This window comes from Urocitellus parryii, chromosome 9, assembly GCF_045843805.1.
Source record: "Urocitellus parryii isolate mUroPar1 chromosome 9, mUroPar1.hap1, whole genome shotgun sequence".
In the NCBI taxonomy this organism is placed as follows: Eukaryota; Metazoa; Chordata; class Mammalia; order Rodentia; family Sciuridae; genus Urocitellus; species Urocitellus parryii.
The window spans coordinates 134,840,208-134,850,413 of NC_135539.1; the positions used below are offsets into that span (position 1 = coordinate 134,840,208).

Sequence of the window (10,206 nt, forward strand, 5' to 3'; positions counted from 1 at the left end):
TGTGGTAGATTCATTCCCCAAAGTTCCATTTTTTAAAAAATTCAAAATTAAATGGCAGGAAAAGATAGAGAAGAGTTAATTACTAAAATACCAAACGTTTTTAAGTCTTTCTCATTAGTTGTGGCATCTTTCTTAAATTGCATTAAGGTGGCTAGCCCAAATATTTTCACACTACATGAACATGATGTACTGCTCTCAGGTTCTTCTGTGTGTGGGAAGGGGGAACAATGGTTGGGCACCTCAGATATTCAATACACAACATAGTACTCACTCGTCATAACACTCTAAACCTGAAACTCCTGTACTTGACACGATATGAAATTCTTCAGGAATCAAAGTATCTGTTAATGTCTTTGGCTGAAAAGAAAAGAAAATGAAGACCATCTAAATAGATGAAAAAAATTAAATTGCACAAATACCCCAAAGGTATACTATTTATTGAAATATTTTGACTAGAGAAATAACAATATTAGCAATGTGGGTCAATACAGATGACAAAAAAAAATTAAGCAGAGCACATGTTAAAAATAGCCATGAGTTAGAGAGCAACTTTAGTTCTAGTACAATCATCCCTTTATATGTGCAGGGGGTGGTCCAGGCCCCCATACAGATGGAAAAAAAATTGTTATACTGAATGGTTTAGGGAATAATGACAAGAAAAGGACTTATATTCAGCACAAAGACAATATTTTTTCTAATATTTTCTATCTGTGGTTTGTTGTATATGCAGGTGGGGAATCCTCAAGTGTAGAGGGCCAACTGCATTTAGAAATTCATTAACTCTTTTTTTATTTGATTCAGTAGGAAGCTTAAAATTCAATTTAGCAACATACCAAGGATAAGAATTCTACAAAATTACATGTGGATTTCTGTTAGGGGAAAACCTAGTCTCCCATACTTTTCTAGATGAAAGCAGATAACTGTGGTTTGAAAAATGGCTTAAACATCTTTGATCTTTTCCCACTAACTACCCTTTTAAAGAAATAATTGGAAAGCTCTATGAAAACAAATATACAATGCAGTGGTATAGTGTCAGATTGCCTTATATTGGGGGGAAATTATTTTTAAAACAAAGGAGGAGAGATGACTTTTCAAATACTTTACCTTATGAGGCACCATGGCACCATCATGTGACTCTAATGAACGGTCCATACGTGGAGGACAAACTACATTCTCTCTAATCTCTCCTTTTACACGTTTTATGTCATACAGAAAAGAAATGTCCCTAAAAATGAGAAAATATAGAAAATACAGATATATAAAAATATATTTTAAAAAATAACTGTTCTTTCTAGCTAACTAAATACAGATGGTAAAGAGTTGTTATGCGGGGCTGGGGATGTGGCTCAGGCGGTGGCGCGCTCGCCTGGCATGCGTGCGGCCAGGGTTCGATCCTCAGCACCATATACAAACAAAGATGTTGGGTCTGCCGAAAACTAAAAAATAAATATTAAAATTCTCTCTCTCTCTCTCTCTTTAAAAAAAAAAAAGAGTTGTTATGCTAAATTGTTTAGGGAATGATGACAAGAAAAAGCCTTACATATTCAGTATAGACACATATCTTACCAGTGAGTAAAATGTCATTTATGTCAGGAAAAACTGATCTCCTTACCTCAAACTCTCTTGAGGCACTAGGTACAAGTTGCCATGCATTCTTCCTCTTTTCTATCTGATATTTCTCATTCTCATCATAAACTCTTTCTTTTCCTTCCATCTCAGGTTAAGATACTGTTTCTATGGTTATTCCTTCCACTTGTGTACCTTCATTACATCTTTGCCCATACCCTCACAGCTCCTGTTCCATCAATCATAATTTCTGTGTATTTCCTACAATTTTAGTCTTTTCTCTAAAAATCTTTTTCTTGACCAGACATTACCAGCTTGTGCATGACTGTTCTATATGGCTGACTGGCTATCTATCTATCCCTTGCTTTCTGTTAAATATCAAACTTCCTAAAATTTCCCTTCAATCTATTTCCTACCCAAACATCCCTCAAAACCATTCTCCAAAAAGCCAATGATACTTCCCACTGCCAAGTTAAATAATTTCTTATTAGTTATCTTCCACTACACTGTGGAATATTTTCTAGGACTGATCATCTCTGTTTAAAAACACTCTCCTCCTCAATTTCCTGTGGTACTAGATGCTCCTGGTTTATCCTTTCTACTTTCTTAGACTTCTTTGTGCTCTCCTGCTACTAAATGGAAGTACTCTACAAAGTTGCATCTTCATCCCTCTTACTCTTCTTTCCCCTACATTTTCTTCCTTGACAATATCATCAAATCTCACATTATCATAGATGTTACCCTGTAGGCATAACTAAATCGTTCTTCCGTTCCTTCTTTTCCCCCTCTAGTATTCACTGTCAATTTACACCACCACTCTCTTCACCAAAATCTCAACATCTATAATCAATCCCTTCCCATCCTTTGTACCTAATATCCAATCTACTGCTACCACTTATTAATTCTTTTTCCCCATGGTTTTATTGAGGTATAATTCAAGTACAATAAAATGCATATATGAAGTACGCAATTTGATCAGCTTTTGCATGTATGTAACCAAAACAATCAATACAAAAAAGCATTTACATTACTTTTTCTAAAATTTGACATCATGCAGACTGTAATTCCTGCATGATTTATTATATCAGAAACCAATTACCTTAAGATATACAGAACCCCACCCCCATGCCAACTATTTCAAAATTAAATGGCACATTTATAAATATTTCTGAGGTCAAGGAATAAAGCACAAGGAAAGTAAATAAGAAGTGCTTTGAACAAAGTGATAATAAAAACTTAAAATACCAGGATCTCTGGGATTAAATAGTACTCAGATTAACATTTATAACTTAAAGTACTTGTATCAGAAAGAAGCTAGAATAACAATCAAGTTATTTTCAAATTAAGTAGTAGGAAGGAAAAATAAGAGTAGGAGCAGAAATATATGATCTAGAGAAGAAATAATACAGCTAAAATTTGATAAAAATCTAACAAGTCTAAAGAAAAAATAAGAACACACAATTTAATACCAATGGAAAGGGAGCTATCAAAATAATCCCACAGATGCCAAAAATATATTAAGGTAATTTTGCAATTGTATGCCAACACATGTGATAGCTTACATAACATGGTCTATATTAGAGAAGGATCCATGTGCTACTGAGAAGAAAGTGCATTCCATCATTAATGGATGAAATATTCTATATGTCTGTTAAATCTAAATTATTGATTGTATTATTTAGTTCTATAGTTTTGAAGTTTTTGTTTGGAAGATTCAGAGAGGTGAGTTAAAGTCACTCAGTATTATTGGATTGTGATCTATTTGATTCTTGCCCATTCAGAAGAGTTTGTTTGATGTACATAGATGCTTCATTGCTTGGGGCATAGATATTTGTGATTGTTATATCTTGTTGATGTATAATTCCCTTAAGCAGTATGGAATGTCCTACTTCATCCCTTCTGATTAACTTTAGCTTGAGGTCCACTTTATCTGATATGAGGCTAGAAACCCCTGCTTGTTTACATGATCCATGTGAGTGATCTGTTTTTTCCCATCCTTTCACCTTCAGTCTGTGGATATCTTTGCCTATGAGATGAGTCTCTTGGAGACAGCATATTGTTGGGTCTTGTTTTTGTTGTTTTTTAATATTTATTTTTTAGTTGGACACAATATCTTTATTTTAATTATTTTTTTTTTATGTGGTGCTGAGGATAGAACCCAGGGACTCGCAAATGTTAGGCGAGCGCTCTACTGCTGAGCCACAACCCTAGCCCTGGGCCTTGTTTTTTAATCCAATCAGCCAGTCTATGTCTTTTGATGAGTTTAGGCCATTAATGTTCAAGGTTATTACTGATATATGATTTGTTCCTGGTCATTTTGGTTTATTTCTAGTTTTTAATTTGAATTAGTTTCTCCTCTGATTGACTGTTCCTTTAGTGTAGTTCTTCCCTTCATTGGTTTTTACTTTTTTTTCCCATTTCATCTTCATGGAATATTTTGTTGAGAATATTCTGAAGTGCAGGCTTTCTGGTTGCAAATTATTTTTTAAAACTATTTTTAGTTGTAGATGGACACAATACCTTTAATTTGTTTATTTAGTTTTTTGGTGTTTTTTTTTTTTTTAATTGTGGTGCTGGAGATTGAACCCAGTGCCTCAGGCATGCTAGGCAAGTGTACTATCACCGTGCCACAACCCCAGCCCTGGTTGTGAATTCTTTTAACTTTTGTTTGTCATAAAAGGTTTTATTTCATCTTCAAATGTGAAACTTAATTTTGCTGGATATAGGATCCTTGGCTGGCATTCATTTTTTTTCAGAGCTTGATTTATGTTATTCTAGGATCTCCTAGCTTTGTGGGTCTGGGTTAAGAAATCAGCTGAGATCCATATTGGTTTCCCCTATATGTAATCTGATATTTTTCTCTCACAGCCTTTAAATTCTAGCCTTATTCTGTATGCTAGGCGTTTTCATTATAAAGATGTGGGTCTGTTGTAATTCTGCACATTTGGGGTCCTGTAAGCCTCTTGTATTTGATTTTCCATTTCATTCTTTATATTTAAGAAATTATCTGTTATTATTTCATTGAAAAGATCATGCATTCCTTCGGTTTGTATCTCCATGCCTTTATCTGTTGGCTCTTTTTATATTTTCCCATAATTCTTATTAGTTCTGTTCATAGTTTCTTAACATCTCTCCGTGGTCCACTTTATTTTCAAGATTACATATTTTGTCTTCATTGCCTAAGATTCTGCCTTCCAAATGGTCTACTCTTTTGGCGATGCTTTCTATTGAATTTTTAATTTGGTCTATTATTTCCTTTATTTCAAGGATTTCTGTTTGTGTCCCCCCTCCCCAAATCTATCTCTTTATTGAAGTGATCTTTTGCTACATGTATTTGCTGTCTTACATCATCCTTTACTTTTCAGATCAGTTTAACTAAATGCAGTCCAAATTCCTCTGACATTTCTGTGGTGTTGATAGATTCTGTTATTGGAGTATCTTGGTTTTCTTGGAGTGATTTTTTCCCCTTGCTTTTTCATGTTGTTTGTGTGTCTACCCATGTAACAGTATGAATCTGAGGCAGCAGTTTCCACTGTGTATACTCATAGTGTCCCTGAAGGTTTCCAGTACCTCACTTGCTGAGAAGCTGCCTATTAGTTTTCTTTGTTTCACTCCACAGAGCAGCCAGGAATGTGAACTTCTCTATTCTGCCATCTACCACCACTTATTAATTCTATGGTCACCCTCCTCTTAATAGTGGTCCTCTTGTCTCTTGCCAATGCCAAATCACTAGTCAAAGTTGTCATTACTTTTTATGTTGATTCCTGGTGGGGTATAGTGGCACATACCCAGCAACCTCAGCAGCTTGGGAGGCTAAAACAGAAGGATAACCTTATATCAGCCCTTTTGTTTTTGGTGTGGGGACTGAACCCAGGGCTTCGTGCATGTGAGACAAGCACTCCACAAACCGAGCTATATCCCCAGCCTCATAGCAGCTCTTTTAAAAAAATTTTATTTGAAAAAGGGCTTACCAAGTTACCCAGGAAGGTTTCAAACTTGGGATCCTCCTGCCTCAGTTTCCCAAGTAGCTGGAATTATGGATGTGTGCCACCATATCCTGCTAAACTCTCTTTGATTTGTTATGAAACCAATATTCTTGTAGTTAGCAACCAAACTTCACCAGTTATTCCAGAAGCTTCACACACCATCCTTCTCTATTGCCCTCACCTCTGAGAACGAGTGCTATCATTTCCTTGTGCTTTAATCACCCACTTAAAAGCAGGGAAAAGGAAAAAAACTCTATTAAGCTAGCAAAAAATAAGAAAAAAAAAAGGATGCAAAGAGAAAATAGAGTAAGATGGCATAAATAAATCAAAATGCATATGCTCGGGATAAATATCTATTCCAGGGTATTATACTCGTAGACCCAAAGCTCCTGTGGTGGTAGCTGCTTCCTGGTAGCTGCCTCCTGCTTCCCCTGTCCTGGGAGTTTTTTGAACAGACACTGCTTCATACCAGCTCCTTTGGCCCGTCCAACAATTTTGTATTCAATTCTTTTTCTGTTTAAAAATATCTAAATTCTTTTTTCTAGAGTAGTTTATTTTTTCCACTAAACTCTGACAAAGCCATCAAAAATATGATTCAGGGATACTACTTTGTATCTTTTTGTTGTGCTCTGGATATTTGAGGTTGCAAGACAAGTTACGTTTTGTTATTATTAGTTGTGTGCAGGTGTATTTCTATTGGTGCCACAACAAATTACCACAAACTTAGCTTAAGCAACACAAAATTTTTTTATTTTATTTTGAGACAGAGTCTCTCAGGTATTCACAGCTCCCAAGAATACAGTAAGAACATTTTAGTAGGGGCAAGGGAACATTATCTGTTTACCTGATTTTCACATTTTAAAAATTCTGACTCAGAAGCCATTTGACATCAAAACTTTAATGTCAGTTTATTGCTGCATTCAAAAATGGCTATTTTTTCAAAGTACTTTAAATATCTCATAACTATTAATTATTACTATTAATAATTATATCCATGATCTAAATGCATAAAATGAAATACAGATGCTGTTTGACACTAAAGCCCCAGGACACAAAAGTCAACAGACTAAGTTTCTGCCACTCTTTGTAGCACTGAGACATAACTGAATAATAACAACTTATATTTGAATAGCACTTATGGTTTTACAAGTGCTCTTGAATTCATTATCTCATTTGTACTTTTACAACATCCCTAGAGGCACACAAAACTGAGTTACATTTTTTTAGTTGTAGACAGACACAATACCTTCATTTATTTATTTTATGTGGTGCTGAGGATCAAACCCAGTGCCTCACATGTGCCAGGCAAGCACTCTATCCCTGAGCCACAACCCCAGCCCTAAGTTATTTATTACCTTATTTACAGACTAGAAAACTAACTTCAGAAAGACTAAATCACCTACCCAAGTACAATAAGCATTTTCAGACAAAAATGACAGGTAAGCAAGCAGTATGCAGGAAGTAAACTGATAAATGGATTTTACTTATAAAATGGGGTCACAATCTTCACAGGAAAAAAAATTGACACTTACAATAGTTTTAGGAATGATACAAAAACAATAAATAGTATTTGCTGATTTGACCTAGAAAAGTATAAAAGAGTAAGGGTTCCCTTTGAAGAGAACCAGAATTAAGCACTTGTTCTACAGGGTTTTCCACATTATAAAGCTTTTTCCTCTAAGATATTCAAAAAACACCTATACATACAAATACAGGAAACTCTAAAGGCATTCTGCCTGTCAGATCTTCCTCCTTTTAGTAGGTAGCAATAAGGAATAGGAGAGTATAAGGACAGCTATACAAATACATGCAAAAAAGAAATAAATTTAAACAAACTGAAAATATGCAGAGCCAATACCTACAGCTATCATACTTATAATCATCATAAACAAAAACATGACCACCCTTTTGGATTGCATTCTGATTTATCAAAGATACTGCAAGTTTTATAATCAATGATTTTATGAGTTCTCCAATCCTGCCCCTCCCAAAGCTGTCACATGAAATGAGAAAATGACTATTAATCTGCATCTATCTGAACCTCTTCCTTCTTTACCTTGCAGCTCCTGTCAGGGAGACAGGATGGTCAATCAGGTATTTGAATTTATTCCTTCGAATAGGGTGCTGCCAGACATGGTCTACAGGGCGTGGAAGAGTACCCTGGGAAAAAGAAAAACACATGGATATCCAGCAGAGGGCACTCTAGTCAAGCAAAAAATCTATTCTTAGTAATTGAATATTTATATTTTGATACCCTGTGGAATAGAGCAGAATTCTTATTCAGTAGCATGGGCAAAGACTGAAAATAGAATATTTCTACAAATATTAAAACTAAGTAATGGTAATTTTGGTAAGTTAACATGAAAACAGATTAATAGAAATATTCAAGCCTTGGAAATTTCGGTGAAAACATGAGTTTTCAATGTAGAAAATTACTTTAAAAAAAGTTAAGACCACTTGGAATATATAACCTGTGCCCAACTAACACTTAATAAACAGGATACCAAAGAGATAATATCCCCAAGTAGTCTACATGCAAACTTACACACCTTTGGAGTTTTAGTTTTCTTAGGAGGCAGTAAATATTCAGGACAGGGACCAGCATTGGCTGCATAGGTCAGAGAAAGCAGAATCTCCTCGGGGATGAACTCATTCTGAAGGGAAGTAGGAAGGGGTTTGGAATGACCCACCATACTTTTTTGCTCCCTTAGTTCAGGAAGTCCTAAGAATGAAAAAGGAAAGAAAAGCTCTTATTCTAAGTTTTTGGATGGGGCTTCCCACACTGCCTCATAATTCTCATCTGTATTTTCCTAATAGAGAGAAACATTGCTTCTGATTGAAAAGGATAGTAACAAATAATATTTAAAACACCAAAGATTATCTGGTCAAAATAAATGTATTACCTACCCTACTCACATCAAACAACAGGTTCAAAACCTCATATACAAAGCTGAACCTGAATAGTCCAAGCTGAAAATTAACTCACTTCACTTAACTGGGAGAGCTTTAAGATGATGGGAATCAACTATTTTCCCTTTGATATGCAAATAAAACAAGAAATCTTTCTTCAATCTGTCAGATTATTTATAATTTCTCTCAAGTAAATTCAAAGGTAAAACGACTGTATTAAATTGAGGATGGGGGCTGGGGTTGTAGCTCAGTGATAGTGTTTGCCTCTCACATGTGAGATACTGGGTTAGATCCTCAGCACCAAGTAAACATAAATAAATAAAGGATCGTGTCCATCTACAATTAAAAAATATTTTTAAAATTGAGGATGGAAGGGATCTGAGTGGAGTTTAAAAGTAAAAGTAGGGGTTGGGAAAACAGTTCCGAGTACTTACCTAGCATGTATAAGTCTTTGGATTGGATCTCTGGCACACACACACAAAGTAAAAGCAGAAGTAGGATTGTTGGAAATGAAAAGTGGAATAATCTCAGCAAGCTGATAGAATAAGAACTGTGAAGAGTATTCTCCTCAGCTTGATTAGCACACAGAAGTAAAAAACATGGGTAGTAGGGCTAATTCAGGAAAAAGGCTTCCAGGAAATCAGTCAAGTAGTTTGGTAGTCACTGTTCATAACTTTTAGTAAAGAAGTACTATGTTTTCATCACCATCAAAACTTTTTTAAGATTTATACTACCAAGTCTCTCTCAAGGGTTTGGTATAGAATATCAGAAGAAATAGGGGGGAAACAAAAAGGTTAGGTGGGACTTCAGCAGAATCTCTCCCAACAACTCCTGAAGGTGAGACTGGAGAAAGTGTTATCCTAATAGGGTGAGGATGCTTTTAGCAATTTTTGTTTATTTTTTTATCTTTTTTTTTTTTTTTGTAGTTGTAGATGGACAGCATGACTTTATTTTATTTATTTTTATGTGGTGCTGAGGATTGAACCCAGTGCCTCAGGCATGCTCCTAAAGTATCTATCACTGAGCTATAGCCCCAGCCCAGCAATTTTTATTCTAGTGTAGATCTGCATTCATCTAAGAATGAAAAGCTCACAGAATCGCTCTCATTTAGAAAAATATTAAAACTTGATACAAATACATAATTTGTATGATTTGCATGTGTCTGTCTTATCTCCATTATTCTTTTTAAGTGCCTTAATGTCAGAGAGCAACTACCAAAAAAGATGCCATTGTATTTAAAACAGGAGGGTGAATTTTTAAAACAATATAAAACTCATCAGCATTTGGAAAAAGTATAAACATAGCCTTTAGGTGGAGTAATTAAACAGGGCTGGTTCTAAACTACTATAAAAGAAAATGGCTTTTGGTTTTACTTGAACGAGTGTCAGAAAAACAGCTCTAGTGCCCACTGAGGATCATTTGATCATTTGATCATCAGAGACCAGCTTTGATAACACAGGGAGACCCTGGGCTCAGAGGAAGGGAGGGGAAAAGGGTAGGGGAAAACGTCTGATGAAAAATGGCGAATGGAAGGTGATTTCTGTCAATGATCGCGATTATGTTGGCGGGATCCTTCAAGTTTACCTCCGGTCTCCTCCTTGACTACAGAGACTCTTGACTTTTTGGCCTCAGATGATAAGGAGTTCAGAGATGCGGACGGTGTTTTCTGAAGAGACATAGTTTTTTAAAAAAAGGGGAGAGGGCGCGCGCGAGCGAGCCTCCTATCGTTCTTTAGTAATTTGAA

General features: G+C 35.5%; 1 protein-coding gene across 1 annotated transcript in view; it reads right to left on the reverse strand.

Annotated features, from left to right (window-relative positions):
* Axdnd1 (axonemal dynein light chain domain containing 1) overlaps positions 1 to 10,140 on the reverse strand; it is an 85,944-nt gene extending 75,804 nt beyond the window's left edge. The window contains exons 1-5 of the mRNA XM_026388475.2: positions 10,047 to 10,140; positions 8,102 to 8,274; positions 7,609 to 7,712; positions 1,105 to 1,225; positions 272 to 357 (exon numbers count right to left, since the gene is read on the reverse strand). Of these exons, the coding sequence (XP_026244260.2) occupies positions 272 to 357; positions 1,105 to 1,225; positions 7,609 to 7,712; positions 8,102 to 8,274; positions 10,047 to 10,140 (578 nt within the window). The remainder of the gene's footprint in view (positions 1 to 271; positions 358 to 1,104; positions 1,226 to 7,608; positions 7,713 to 8,101; positions 8,275 to 10,046) is intronic.
* Positions 10,141 to 10,206: the final 66 nt, after the last annotated feature.